Consider the following 15,613-nt stretch of genomic DNA (forward strand, 5'->3'; position numbering starts at 1 on the left):
CCTGAACCTTCCAAAGTCTCATCTGGAGCCGACAAGGACGCTTTCTTTCCTGGGAATGATCCTCGACACGGAAGTGCAGAGTGTTTTTCTCCTGGTGGAGAAAGCATTGGTGATTCAAACAATGGTCCGGGATGTCTTAAAGGCTACCCGGTTATCAATTCATCAATGCATCCGCCTTCTGGGGAAGACTGTTGCCACCTACGAGGCTCTGCAGTACGGCAGGTTTCATGCTCGACCTTTTCAGCTGAACCTATTGGACCAGTGGTCGGGCTCTCACCTACACATGCACAAAAGGATACGCCTGTCTCCAAAAGCCAGGATTTTGCTCCTCTGGTGGATACAACTTCCTCACCTTCTGGAAGGCCGAAGGTTCGGAGTGCAGGACTGGATCCTTCTAACCACAAATGCAAGTCTAAGAGAAAAAACAGACTGGAACTGCGCTTAATATCCAATTAAAGATTTTATTCACTCTAATAAAAATGATATATATTTATACAATCACCGGCCGGATTTTATAAATTTGCACATACCATAAATATCCTAATAGAAACCTTCAACGCTTCTATAGCACATAATTAGCACATAATTGGCATGTTTAAAAAACATATATTAAAAACTCATTGCACACATAGTCGTTCTACTGACTATACGACTGCTCATAGGTGACTCCTATAACCTTGCAGGTGTCCCTGCAGTATATAACATTACGTCTACTATCCGTGTTATTTAATTCTGTAACAGCAACGGGAAGAAATATTCTTGTAGCGCCCCTTAATCTGCAGAGTTAGACTGAATGTCCGTCATCAGTTATAACTGTCCCATGAGCCTTAGGTCAGCAAAGCGGTGTAATTAATGCGGTTATGGCAAGCTTGTGAATGTCCTTCCCATTAGCACTATGGTACCAAGGCTGTCTCTGACTGCAATTTGGCTGTAATATAACTCAGGTCTGGGAGCACACTCCCTATTCCCCCTTAGCACTGGGGTCCGGGTACCGAGCTGATTAGTTGGTTAGTAAGCCGTCATGCAGAGTATGCCTAGTAATCACTTGGTATATAACTTAGCCGGCCGGCTAACAACTCACTTATCCACTCCTCCACATACGCGTTTCACCGCCTCGATGTACCGTCGGCGGCTTCTTCAGTGAGGCGGTACATCGAGGCGGTGAAACGCGTATGTGGAGGAGTGGATAAGTCAGTTGTTAGCCGGCCGGCTAAGTTATATACCAAGTGATAACTAGGCATACTCTGCATGACGGCTTACTAACCAACTAATCAGCTCGGTACCCGGACACCCGGACCCCAGTGCTAAGGGGGAATAGGGAGTGTGCTCCCAGACCTGAGTTATATTACAGCCAAATTGCTGTCAGAGACAGCCTTGGTACCATAGTGCTAATGGGAAGGACATTCACAAGCTTGCCATAACTGCATTAATAACACCGCTTTGCTGACCTAAGGCTCATGGGACAGTTATAACTGATGACGGACATTCAGTCTAACTCTGCAGATTAAGGGGCGCTACAAGAATATTTCTTCCCGTTGCTGTTACAGAATTAAATAACACGGATAGTAGACGTAATGTTATATACTGCAGGTACGCCTGCAAGGTTATAGGAGTCACCTATGAGCAGTCGTATAGTCAGTAGAACGACTATGTGTGCAATGAGTTTTTAATATATGTTTTTTAAACATGCCAATTATGTGCTAATTATGTGCTATAGAAGCGTTGAAGGTTTCTATTAGGATATTTATGGTATGTGCAAATTTATAAAATCCGGCCGGTGATTGTATAAATATATATCATTTTTATTAGAGTGAATAAAATCTTTAATTGGATATTAAGCGCAGTTCCAGTCTGTTTTTTCTTGTTCTATTAAAGTGGTGGCAGAGGAACCAAGCCCCAGGAATGTGCGGCTAACATCCAATTGAAACACTAGCGCCCAATTTTGTGTTTTCTTTTTGGTATAGCAAGTCTAAGAGGTTGGGGAGCAGTCGCTCAGGGGGAAACCTTCCGAGGACGGTGGTCAGATCAGGAATCCCTTCTCCCGATAAACAAACAGCACACCTTCTACAGGAACGGGCTGTTCAGGTGCAGTCAGACAATGTGACCACAGTGGCCTACATAAACCGACAAGGCGGAACGAAGAGCAGGGCTGCCATGTCAGAGGTGTCAAAAATCCTCCTCTGGGCAGAAAGGCACGCGGTGGCGATGTCAGCAATCTTCATTCCAGGTGTAGACTACTGGGAAGCAGACTTCCTCAGCAGACACGATCTCCATCCAGGAGAGTGGGGCCTCCATTCGGGGTTGTTCGAGGAGGTAACCGGTTGGTGGCGGGTTCCTCACATAGACATGATGGCCTCCCGCCTCAACAAGAAGCTGCGGAGGTACTGGTCCAGGTCAAGAGACCCACAGGCAGTGGACGCACTGGTAACACCATGTGTGTTCACGTCGGTGTATGTGTTCCCTCCACTTCCACTGATACCAAAAGTTCTTCAACTGGTAAGAAGAACAAAGGTTCTGGCAATCCTCATTGCTCCGGACTGGCCAAGGAGGTCTTGGTACGCGGACCTGCTGGATCTTCTGTTGGAGGATCCAAGGCCCTTACCTCTTCTGGAGGATCTGCTACTGCAGGGGCCGTTCGCTTATCAAGACTTACCAGGGCTACATTTGACGGCATGGCAGTTGAACACTAGATCTTAGCTCGGAAGGGTATCCCGAGTGAGGTCATTCCTACCCTGATACAGGCTAGGAAGGGAGTAATGTCTAAACATTACCATCGCATTTGTAAAAAATATGTTTCTTGGTGTGAAGTTTCAACTTGGACGTTTTCTCCTTTTCCTGCAAGCAGGGGTGGATATGGGGCTGACATTGGGCTCCATCAAGGTCCAGATCTCTGCTTTGTCCATCTTCTTCCAAAAATAATTGGCTGTCCTCCCTGAGGTTCAGACCTTTTTGAAAGGGGTTCTGCACATCCAGCATCCCTTTGTGGTGCCAACGGCACCCTGGGATCTAGATGTGGTGTTGCAGTTCCTACAATCTGCTTGGTTTGAGCCTCTGCAGGAGGCTGATCTTAAGTTTCTCACATGGAAGGCGGTCACTTTGTTAGCCTTGGCTTCTGCACGACGCATGTCGGAATTGGGGGCTTTATCTTGTAAAAGCCCCTATCTGATCTTCCATGAAGACAGGGCGGAACTTAGGACTTGTCCACAGTTCCTGCCTAAGGTTGTATCGGCTTTCCATATCAACCAACCTATTGTGGTGCCAGTGGCTACTGACTCCTCAGTTGCTTCAAAGGCCTTGGATGTAGTGAGGACTTTGAAGATTTATGTGCAGAGGACGGCTCGTCATAGGAAAAGTGACTCTCTGTTTGTCCTCTATGATCCCAAGAAGATTGGGTGTCCTGCTCCTAAGCAGTCGATTGCACGCTGGATCAGGTTCACTATACAGCATGCTTATTCCATGCCAGGATTGCCGTGTTCAAAATCTGCAAAGGCCCACTCTTCTCGTACAGTGGGCTCTTCCTGGGCGGCTGCCTGGGGTGTCTCGGCTGTGCAACTCTGCCGAGCAGCTACTTGGTCTGGGTCGAACACGTTTGCCAAGTTTTACAAGTTCGACACTTTGGTCTCTGATGACGTCAAGTTTGGTCCGCGCTCTCCCTCCCGTACTGGGAGCTTTGGTACATCCCCATGGTACTAATATGGACCCCAACATCCTCTAGGACGTAAGAGAAAATAGAATTTTAATTACCTACCGGTAAATCCTTTTCTCGTAGTCCGTAGAGGATGCTGGGCGTCCGCCCAGCGCTGCGTTTTGCTGCATTGGTTTTATAGTTCAGTACTGCCTGGTTCCTAGGTAATCTCTGTGTTATTTACTGTTTCAGCTGTTGCTGAGTTGTTCCGGCATGTTAGCCGGATTTGCATGTTGTGTGAGCTGGTATGAATCTCGCCACTATCTGTGTAATTTCTTCTCTCGAAGTATGTTGTCTCCTCTGGCACAGTTTCTAGACTGAGTCTGGTAGGAGGGGCATTGAGGGAGGAGCCAGCCCACACTATTAAACTCTTAAAGTGCCAATGGCTCCTGGTGGACCCATCTATACCCCATGGTACTAATATGGACCCCAGCATCCTCTATGGACTACGAGAAAAGGATTTACTGGTAGGTAATTAAAATCCTATTTTTGTAGTATCAGCCTAGGCAAAAGCACAAACATGCTGGAAACACATCGGAATACTTGAGGTATGGCCTTAGAATCCGACGCACATTGCTGCAAAATTGTTGGCTAATGGGGGTAATTCCAAGTTGATCGCAGCAGTATTTTTTTTAGTAGTTGGGCAAAACCATGGGGGTGATTCCGAGTTGTTCGCTATTTTTTTCGTTCGCACAACATATTCGCAAAATTACGAATACATTGCACAAAAGCGAAAATCCGCCCCCAACGTATTTTTGCAATTTCGTACGCAGTAATACACAAAGTAGGCATAAGCCAAATGACATTGCACTAATGCGAACCCATCGCAATACCACAAACCTCATCGTATAAAACCTAACTTCTCGTAGATTTACACATTCCTCTTAAAATTGCACACGCTTTTGGTAAAAAACGCACAGCAATGGTTTTTTTTCCCTTTTAAGTTAAATAAGGCTCCACAAGCCTTCCTCAATTACGAATCCAATTAGTGTAATGATTGTTAATGGTCATGACCAATTAAGTCTCCAAATAATACCTGAAGAACACTTTGTAGGCGTAATTGGCCATTAACATTAAAAATAAGTAATTTTAAATATAGATGTGGTAAATGTGGCTTGTTTTTTTTTCTGTAGAGGTGTAGTGTGTGCATAAATGTGTTAACATGTTTTTTAAATCAATAAGCTCCTAACAATTTTTTATGTTTATTTTCGGTTTTAATTTTAAATTCACATTCTTAAGTTACATGTCAGAAATGTTTAAGCTAACCAATTTCTGCTAGCAAATCTGCAGTTCCTTTATTGCATAAATAAACACCCGATTAACTTGAAACAAAAATGTTTATTTGTACATTTTTTTATTTATTTTTTACATTTTTTGAAATAATAGAAGTGTTTTTTTTAAACAAATTTTTGCAGCAAATCAACTGTTGCCATTAAATTTAGAAGTTGCTGGCGCATGCTGGCCAGAATTCCTCCCAAACTTGTGGGATGTCCAACCGCAACATCTGAAATTAAGATGCAAAATAAACATTACTAACTTCCTCACATTACCTATTATACAAACAAGGCACAAAGCACACTTTAATGCAGGCATGTCCAAACTGCGGCTCTCCAGCTGTTTGTAAAATACATATCCCAGCATGCCTTGACCCAGTTTTGCTGTCAGAGAATGCAAAAGCTGTGTCTGGCCATGCTGGGATGTGTAGTTTCTCAACAGCTGGAGGGCCGCAGATTGGACAGGCCTGCTTTAATGGCCAAGTAACTACATCATGGATGTTTTAATGAGAAAACGTTAGCAGAACAACACACAAGCCTGCTCAGCAAGGTTTTTTATTTTTTACTTAAACAAAGTGTACGACACCATGGGGTACATACAGTAATATGGGAGTTATATTGTAGATGGAACGTTACCCATAGCAACCAATCAAAATCAACATATTATCTTGTAGAAGGTGCAAAATAATTGAAAAGTATGATCTGCTTGGTTGCTATGGCCAACATCCCAACTTAAATAGTAATACCATCTTAGTAAATGTAGCCTCAAGCAGGGATTCATTCACATCTTTAGTGAAGTAGTCTTTTCTTTTTTGTTTTTGGCCCTGCATCATCACACTGCATATCCACATCTTCAGAAGGACCACATATCGTAGCATGCCCACACTCCATGAAAGCCTGCCTTACAACATAAGGTCTAACAGCTTTCTAAATGTATAAATCCTAAATAGTAGGAGTGTAACTTTCACAACACAAATCACTGTGTCCTTAGCCTGCCTAACAAAGTGAATCCTGCGACTTTAATGTGAAAATATTGCAATACCCAGGCACAATTGTAAAAGTAAAACCACACAAAAAGTACCACTCAGGTCTAAATGTTTTGCATATAATGTATCACATACAAACCCTGTTGTGCAGCCAAACCTGTCGACATAGTGATTCGCGACCCAGAGTGGGCATCCTCAACATTGCAAATGTAGACACTGTACATATAATGTTCCTCACACAAATGTAAATGCATCATCCATACCATGATGAAGACAAGCATTTAACCTTGACAAAAGATTGGCCACAGTACAACACTGCATTTATTTGAATGTGTCGTAAATTTATTTTTAAAAATAAAAATGAATGTGTGTGAACTTACTCTCCTCTGCCACTTGCCCACCTCCCTCAAGTGGCTCCGGGGCCTCTGCTGCCCATTCGGATGGCGGCGAAGGTGGCTGGCTGGGGGATGTAGACTGGATGGGTGTTGTTGGCTGGATGGGGGATGTGGGCTGGATGGGGGAAGGAGGCAGGATGGGGGAAGGAGGGTCTATTTCTGTAAGAGGATGGAAGGGGGAGGACCTTACAGAGGGGGTTTGAGAATGATAGGGTGAGGGTGGTGGAAAGGATTTTTGGGACACAGAGGGGGAGGGGGGCAGAGAGAGGAATTGTGAAAGAGAGGTGTATTGGGCCGGAGAGGGTGATTGGTCGGGAGAGGGGGATTGGGCAAGAGAGTGGGATTGGGCCGAAGAGGGGGATTGGGAAAGAGAGTGGGATTGGGCCGGAGAGGGTGAGGGGGCCGGAGAGGGTGAGGTGGCCGGAGAGGGGGAGTGGGCCGGAGAGGGGGAGGTGGCTGGAGAGAAGGAGGGGGCCGGAGAGGGGGAGTGGGCCGGAGAGGGGGTGTGGGCTGGAGAGGGGGAGTGGGCCGGAGAGGGGGTGTGGGCTGGAGAGGGGGAGGTGGTTGGAGAGGGGGAGTGTGCCGGAGAGGGGGTGTGGGCTGGAGAGGGGGAGTGGGCCAGAGAGGGGAAGGTGGCTGGAGAGGGGGAGGTTGCTGGAGAGGGGGAGGGTGCCGGAGATGGGGGGTGGGCCACAGAAGGGGAGGTTTGTGGGGAAGGGGCTTGGGCTGGAGGGATTCTTCTGCGAGCCAATGCTCGCCGTTGTGCTTGCCCTAGAATGACATATGTAATAATTAGGTTGTGTCTTTTATTGCTTACAAAACATCATGTTTAAAAAACATTGTTAGTTACCATGTTAAATACACATATAAAGTTATTTTGTTGAGCCGATAGCATGTGTACCAACTCTGTTCTACGCCATTAACAGTTTCACAAGCTTTTTGCTACACACTCAGTACTGCAAACCATAAACACACACAATGTAGTAACTTGTGTAAGTTTTGGCCTACAATAGTGTCATTACACAGTCATCAAAATGTATAAGTATAGGTCCTCTTAGTGTAAATGTGATTTATAGACAATTTAAAAGTGCAGCAAATAATCTCAGTGTAATCAAAATTTATTTAGTGTTCAACTTACTGCGTCTACGCCGTATGCAGATTCATTGGTGTAGCTCCGCCAACAGCTCCGGCGTGCGACGGCGGAGGTCGCTCCACCGCCTCTCTAATTAGATGATGCTCCTGTATGCGGTGGACCTCCGCGTAGTCCTCGCGCTTAACCCTATTAGGGATCACGGGCCATGCACGGCCTACGCGGCGGTCCATCACAGCCACAAGCACGCGCAGCTCCCGGCGTGAGAAGGCAGCTGCGCGCATGGTGCCAATGGCGTTTTCCATACATGGACATATATTTATAGTGTGTGGGGTGCATTTTGATTGGTTGAGATGGGATGGTGTCATCTGTATTAAACTTTATTGATATGTGTACATTAATGTTTAGGACAGTGTGTATATTTAGCATCAGCGGAAATGCGCATCTGCGTACATTTAGTGTAAAAAAATGGAAAATAAACATTCACACACAAACTCAATCGCAATCATACTCACACACACACTTTTTGTTACAAATTTGGTGTCCACATACAGGATTTAAAATTACTAGCATTGTAGATTTGTATGATAAAAAAAAAAAAAAAAAGTACATTTGTCTGCAATATACTGAAACAAAAACTCACTCAGCAAAGTTTGTCCAAACACGACCACCTTGTCTGAAAATCCACAGAACTCCATCTGCCATCATACACTAACTCACACAGGCTGCAATCCAGCCTTTTAAATAGGCTGGACAATTACTGGAAGTATTAGCATAATTGACACCTGTGCGAATTACCGAACTGGACACGCAGCTATAAATAGCTACACACCTGTGCGAACACACATGCCACCAGCAACATGGCTACTCGTGAGCAGATGGCAGCAGAGCTGGACCGCGTGCAGCAGCAGATGTCTGCTTTGACACATAGGCGCCTAGCACTGCGGAGGCAGATGCTCGAAGCTGGAAGTTCTGAATTTCAGATAGCAGGACCCAGTACTGTACAAAATCAATCTTCTGATACCCAGGAGTTAGAAGTGAATCCCCTGTCAGACATAGATACTGGGGTAACTGAGGGAGATTCTGGAATCCCATCTCAAACACAAAGTACACAAGCAGCTAGTGAAGAGGAAGATGGTGATGAGGGACAGGACGATAGCTCACAGGCTACATAAAAAAAAAAGACAGCCCACCTTCACTAAGAGGGAGTTACGTGTTTTGGTCACACAGGCCATGGCCAAAATTCGAGGACCGAAAAACATGGGTGCTGCATCCAAAGAGCGAATCTGGAGGGACATCACTGATTCTGTTAATGAAGTTGGCTCAATAGTCCGCACACCACAGAAAGTTAGAAGACGGTAAGTGTATATTTAAACACCATTTTCTGAGCCAAGTATTATTAAAACCTTAGTGATGTTGCCTATAGCAACCAAATACATAACATGTGTACTATCAATTAAAGCAGGTATTCATACTTTCTCTGTACTTTGCCTCTATTTCTCATCACATATGTAGTTGGGCCGACTTCAAATCCCGCCTGAAGGGCAAGAGGTCTGCGGAGTGGAATGCCTCGAGGGCAACAGGGGGAGGTCCAGCTGCCACTGTGGAGTACACAGATCTTGAGGAGATGGCGATGGAGTGTGTGAGTTATGAGGAGGGGGTTGGGGTGTCTCATATGGACACAGACCTGCCTGAAATACTGGATGCACATGACTTGCCAGGTAAGTTTACACACAGATTACAAAAAAAAAATTAGTGGTTCAAAAAGTCTCATGTTGTTTGTTTCTACTCTTTTCCCACTCATTCTTATTTTTGCTTTGAACATAACATAGCACAGGTGGGTGAGCAGGTAGAGTCAGAGGAGGGTTATGTGGCTGAGGTGGGGGGACCTAGTGTCTCTGGCACTGTGGGACCACAAATTCCATCCATCCAGATTCCAACTGGCCCCCCCACCCAACCCTCTGCTATCCCGGACATCCTGGCTGAAATTGCAAGGTATGGTGAGAGCCTGAATGCTTTTCAAGCCACGATGATCCGGGAGGTAAGTCAGATACCTGTCTGGCTCACTGAGCACAGAACCAGTGTGGAGCAAGGTGTAGCTCAACTCTGCCAAGGTCTGACAGAGATCAGGCAGGGCCAATAGCAACTCTCCTCCTCCTTCAAACAAATTGCAAATTCCATTCTGCAAGGGCTCCAGGACATCGCTGTCTCCCTTGCCCACAGTGGCAGAGAGCCAGCCACATCTGCTCCCACCCCTCCCTCTACCCAGGAAGAACATCCCACTGGGCAGGGCCCTCGAAGGTCGCTTCGCAGACCGAGCCGTGAAGAACTACATCAGGCGGGAAAAAAGAAGAGAAAGTGATTTCTCTCCAGATGGGCAGCACCCATGTTTTACATGTTGCCTCAATGTTTTTTTTTTATTTTTGGCTTGTGTTGCCAGAATGTAGAACTCCCTCAAAGTGAAAGGGTATATTTGTGCTTATTTGAATTTCAGCCCGTGAGTTATTTTCGTGTACACCTGAGCCATCTTCCTCTAACTAGCGTGCTGTGTATGGTTGTGTTTGTGTGTTGGTTCAAGAATCGAGATCAGTTCCCCTAAAACTTTTGTCTGGCTGGGGGTTCACAACATATACTTATTAAATATTAAACATCATATTTTGTCAGAAGATGGTGTTACCATAGTACTGGGTTCTGCTATGTATATTTTGTCAGTGGCATCTGCTTGTTGCTATGTACATCTTTGTATGTGATGCTCATCTGTAGCCATGTTGTGTTTCTGATTTAATATATTTTTAGAAGTAAAAAAATATTGCAGAAAAATTTGTTTGTGTGTTTTATTAAAGGTTATGCACTATGGAAAACTTAGCCATGTAAACTTTAGCATGGCATATAGACATTTGTGGAACAAGGGAACAATCAGAATATTTAGACAAACATTGCATATTCAAAATTTAAACAGGTATGCCTGGCACAACACTTAACTGGGCATCTAATTTAAAATTCAAAAATAGGACTTTGGGTTACTAGGGGCAACATTACATAATATTAGATATGGACACATATTAGCAACAAATTGAAATATAATTTTATTAAGTAACATTAAGTGTAGCCGGCATTATGTGGTTTATGTTATTTGGTATGTACAAAGGAATATGTCTATGTCGATAAGATTTAGCTGATGTAGTTTATAAGTTGGTTTATTCACACTTGATTGCATTTGCTACTATTAAAAAAAAAATACAACATGCATTTAACATCAATGTTTATTTTGCAAATATAAATAAAAACAAGATTATTTGGGAGCGTGTCAGATTTGTAGGTGCTAACAATAAAAATGTTATGTGTCCAGACAATTGCTGCTTGTAGTATTTTGGCTGAGCAGTGTTTGCTAAGTGATTGAACAACAGGTGACTTCATTGGCAAATTAATTGCTAATTAGGGCAGACACACTTGTAACAGTACTTCGCAAGTGCAGAGTAACTGCAGACTTACTCCTCGGCTGCGACAGGCTAGCGAACATTTGTTGTGTACATTTTACCATCGTATACGCATTTCTGCTCAAAACACGCCTACTGCTGATTGCATACTCCCACACTAGCCGCCCACTTTCACGACCATTTCGTTAGATAGCGAAGCCGTGCCTCTGTCACGCCTCCGTCACTCCCTGTTTTCGGTGGTGTAGTACGAGCAGATTTTCAGTTAGTAATTTTGCTCAAGCGTCGTATCGATCCCTTTGCGCACGCGCAGTCCAGCCGTTGTGCATGCGCAGTTTGCGGATTTTCGCCATTTTGCGATGCGATGAACTGCTACGATCAACTCGGAATGAGGGCCCATGTGCACTGCAGGGGAGGCAGATATAACATATGCAGAGAGAGTTAGATTTGGGTGTGGTGTGTTCAATCTGCTATCTAATTTGCAGTGTAAAAATAAAGCAGCCAGTATTTACCCTGCACAGAAATAAAATAACCCACCCAAATCTAACTCTCTCTGCACATGTTATATCTGCCTCCCCTGCAGTGCACATAGTTTTGCCCAACTGCTAATAAAAAATCCTGCTGCGATCAACTTGGAATTACCCCCAATATACTAGAGATGAGCGCCGGAAATTTTTCGGGTTTTGTGTTTTGGTTTTGGGTTCGGTTCCGCGGCCGTGTTTTGGGTTCGACCGCGTTTTGGCAAAACCTCACCGAATTTTTTTTGTCGGATTCGGGTGTGTTTTGGATTCGGGTGTTTTTTTCAAAAAACACTAAAAAACAGCTTAAATCATAGAATTTAGGGGTCATTTTGATCCCAAAGTATTATTAACCTCAAAAACCATAATTTACACTCATTTTCAGTCTATTCTGAATACCTCACACCTCACAATATTATTTTTAGTCCTAAAATTTGCACCTAGGTCGCTGGATGACTAAGCTAAGCGACCCTAGTGGCCGACACAAACACCGGGCCCATCTAGGAGTGGCACTGCAGTGTCACGCAGGATGTCCCTTCCAAAAAACCCTCCCCAAACAGCACATGACGCAAAGAAAAAAAGAGGCGCAATGAGGTAGCTGTGTGAGTAAGATAAGCGACCCTAGTGGTCGACACAAACACCGGGCCCATCTAGGAGTGTCACTGCAGTGTCACGCAGGATGTCCCTTCCAAAAAACCCTCCCCAAACAGCACATGACGCAAAGAAAAAAAGAGGCGCAATGAGGTAGCTGTGTGAGTAAGATAAGCGACCCTAGTGGTCGACACAAACACCGGGCCCATCTAGGAGTGTCACTGCAGTGTCACGCAGGATGTCCCTTCCAAAAAACCCTCCCCAAACAGCACATGACGCAAAGAAAAAATGAGGCGCAATGAGGTAGCTGTGTGAGTAAGATAAGCGACCCTAGTGGCCGACACAAACACCGGGCCCATCTAGGAGTGGCACTGCAGTGTCACGCAGGATGTCCCTTCCAAAAAACCCTCCCCAAACAGCACATGACGCAAAGAAAAAAAGAGGCGCAATGAGGTAGCTGTGTGAGTAAGATAAGCGACCCTAGTGGCCGACACAAACACCGGGCCCATCTAGGAGTGGCACTGCAGTGTCACGCAGGATGTCCCTTCCAAAAAACCCTCCCCAAACAGCACATGACGCAAAGAAAAAAAGAGGCGCAATGAGGTAGCTGTGTGAGTAAGATAAGCGACCCTAGTGGCCGACACAAACACCGGGCCCATCTAGGAGTGGCACTGCAGTGTCACGCAGGATGTCCCTTCCAAAAAACCCTCCCCAAACAGCACATGACGCAAAGAAAAAAAGAGGCGCAATGAGGTAGCTGTGTGAGTAAGATAAGCGACCCTAGTGGCCGACACAAACACCGGGCCCATCTAGGAGTGGCACTGCAGTGTCACGCAGGATGTCCCTTCCAAAAAACCCTCCCCAAACAGCACATGACGCAAAGAAAAAAAGAGGCGCAATGAGGTAGCTGTGTGAGTAAGATAAGCGACCCTAGTGGCCGACACAAACACCGGGCCCATCTAGGAGTGGCACTGCAGTGTCACGCAGGATGTCCCTTCCAAAAAACCCTCCCCAAACAGCACATGACGCAAAGAAAAAAAGAGGCGCAATGAGGTAGCTGTGTGAGTAAGATAAGCGACCCTAGTGGCCGACACAAACACCGGGCCCATCTAGGAGTGGCACTGCAGTGTCACGCAGGATGTCCCTTCCAAAAAACCCTCCCCAAACAGCACATGACGCAAAGAAAAATTAAAGAAAAAAGAGGTGCAAGATGGAATTGTCCTTGGGCCCTCCCACCCACCCTTATGTTGTATAAACAGGACATGCACACTTTAACCAACCCATCATTTCAGTGACAGGGTCTGCCACACGACTGTGACTGAAATGACGGGTTGGTTTGGACCCCCACCAAAAAAGAAGCAATTAATCTCTCCTTGCACAAACTGGCTCTACAGAGGCAAGATGTCCACCTCATCATCATCCTCCGATATATCACCGTGTACATCCCCCTCCTCACAGATTATCAATTCGTCCCCACTGGAATCCACCATCTCAGCTCCCTGTGTACTTTGTGGAGGCAATTGCTGCTGGTCAATGTCTCCACGGAGGAATTGATTATAATTCATTTTAATGAACATCATCTTCTCCACATTTTCTGGATGTAACCTCGTACGCCGATTGCTGACAAGGTGAGCGGCGGCACTAAACACTCTTTCGGAGTACACACTTGTGGGAGGGCAACTTAGGTAGAATAAAGCCAGTTTGTGCAAGGGCCTCCAAATTGCCTCTTTTTCCTGCCAGTATAAGTACGGACTGTGTGACGTGCCTACTTGGATGCGGTCACTCATATAATCCTCCACCATTCTTTCAATGGTGAGAGAATCATATGCAGTGACAGTAGACGACATGTCCGTAATCGTTGTCAGGTCCTTCAGTCCGGACCAGATGTCAGCATCAGCAGTCGCTCCAGACTGCCCTGCATCACCGCCAGCGGGTGGGCTCGGAATTCTGAGCCTTTTCCTCGCACCCCCAGTTGCGGGAGAATGTGAAGGAGGAGATGTTGACAGGTCGCGTTCCGCTTGACTTGACAATTTTCTCACCAGCAGGTCTTTCAACCCCAGCAGACTTGTGTCTGCCGGAAAGAGAGATCCAAGGTAGGCTTTAAATCTAGGATCGAGCACGGTGGCCAAAATGTAGTGCTCTGATTTCAACAGATTGACCACCCGTGAATCCTTGTTAAGCGAATTAAGGGCTCCATCCACAAGTCCCACATGCCTAGCGGAATCGCTCCGTGTTAGCTCCTCCTTCAATGTCTCCAGCTTCTTCTGCAAAAGCCTGATGAGGGGAATGACCTGACTCAGGCTGGCAGTGTCTGAACTGACTTCACGTGTGGCAAGTTCAAAGGGCATCAGAACCTTGCACAACGTTGAAATCATTCTCCACTGCACTTGAGACAGGTGCATTCCACCTCCTATATCGTGCTCAATTGTATAGGCTTGAATGGCCTTTTGCTGCTCCTCCAACCTCTGAAGCATATAGAGGGTTGAATTCCACCTCGTTACCACTTCTTGCTTCAGATGATGGCAGGGCAGGTTCAGTAGTTTTTGGTGGTGCTCCAGTCTTCTGTACGTGGTGCCTGTACGCCGAAAGTGTCCCGCAATTCTTCTGGCCACCGACAGCATCTCTTGCACGCCCCTGTCGTTTTTTAAAAAATTCTGCACCACCAAATTCAAGGTATGTGCAAAACATGGGACGTGCTGGAATTTGCCCAGATTTAATGCACACACAATATTGCTGGCGTTGTCCGATGCCACAAATCCACAGGAGAGTCCAATTGGGGTAAGCCATTCCGCGATGATCTTCCTCAGTTGCCGTAAGAGGTTTTCAGCTGTGTGCGTATTCTGGAAACCGGTGATACAAAGCGTAGCCTGCCTAGGAAAGAGTTGTCGTTTGCGAGATGCTGCTACTGGTGCCGCCGCTGCTGTTCTTGCGGCGGGAGTCCATACATCTACCCAGTGGGCTGTCACAGTCATATAGTCCTGACCCTGCCCTGCTCCACTTGTCCACATGTCCGTGGTTAAGTGGACATTGGGTACAGCTGCATTTTTTAGGACACTGGTGACTCTTTTTCTGAGGTCTGTGTACATTTTCGGTATCGCCTGCCTAGAGAAATGTAACCTAGATGGTATTTGGTACCGGGGACACAGTACCTCCAACAAGTCTCTAGTTGGCTCTGCAGTAATGATGGATACTGGAACCACGTTTCTCACCACCCAGGATGCCAAGGCCTCAGTTATCCGCTTTGCAGCAGGATGACTGCTGTGATATTTCATCTTCCTCGCAAAGGACTGTTGGACAGTCAATTGCTTACTGGAAGTAGTACAAGTGGTCTTCCGACTTCCCCTCTGGGATGACCATCGACTCCCAGCAGCAACAACAGCAGCGCCAGCAGCAGTAGGCGTTACACGCAAGGATGCATCGGAGGAATCCCAGGCAGGAGAGGACTCGTCAGAATTGCCAGTGACATGGCCTGCAGGACTATTGGCATTCCTGGGGAAGGAGGAAATTGACACTGAGGGAGTTGGTGGTGGGGTGGTTTGCGTGAGCTTGGTTACAAAAGGAAGGGATTTACTGGTCAGTGGACTGCTTCCGCTGTCACCCAAAGTTTTTGAACTTGTCACTGACTTATTATGAATGCGCT

At 45.9% G+C, this 15,613-nt stretch overlaps 1 protein-coding gene across 1 annotated transcript in view; it reads right to left on the reverse strand.

Annotated features, from left to right (window-relative positions):
* Nucleotides 1-5,008: 5,008 nt before the first annotated feature.
* LOC134970057 (uncharacterized) overlaps nucleotides 5,009-15,613 on the reverse strand; it is a 102,720-nt gene continuing 92,115 nt past the window's right edge. The window contains exons 2-3 of the mRNA XM_063946160.1: nucleotides 6,326-7,111; nucleotides 5,009-5,189 (exon numbers count right to left, since the gene is read on the reverse strand). Coding sequence (XP_063802230.1) covers nucleotides 5,083-5,189; nucleotides 6,326-7,111 — 893 coding nt within the window. The 3' untranslated portion in view covers nucleotides 5,009-5,082. The remainder of the gene's footprint in view (nucleotides 5,190-6,325; nucleotides 7,112-15,613) is intronic.

This window comes from Pseudophryne corroboree, chromosome 11, assembly GCF_028390025.1.
Source record: "Pseudophryne corroboree isolate aPseCor3 chromosome 11, aPseCor3.hap2, whole genome shotgun sequence".
Lineage (NCBI taxonomy): Eukaryota > Metazoa > Chordata > Amphibia > Anura > Myobatrachidae > Pseudophryne > Pseudophryne corroboree.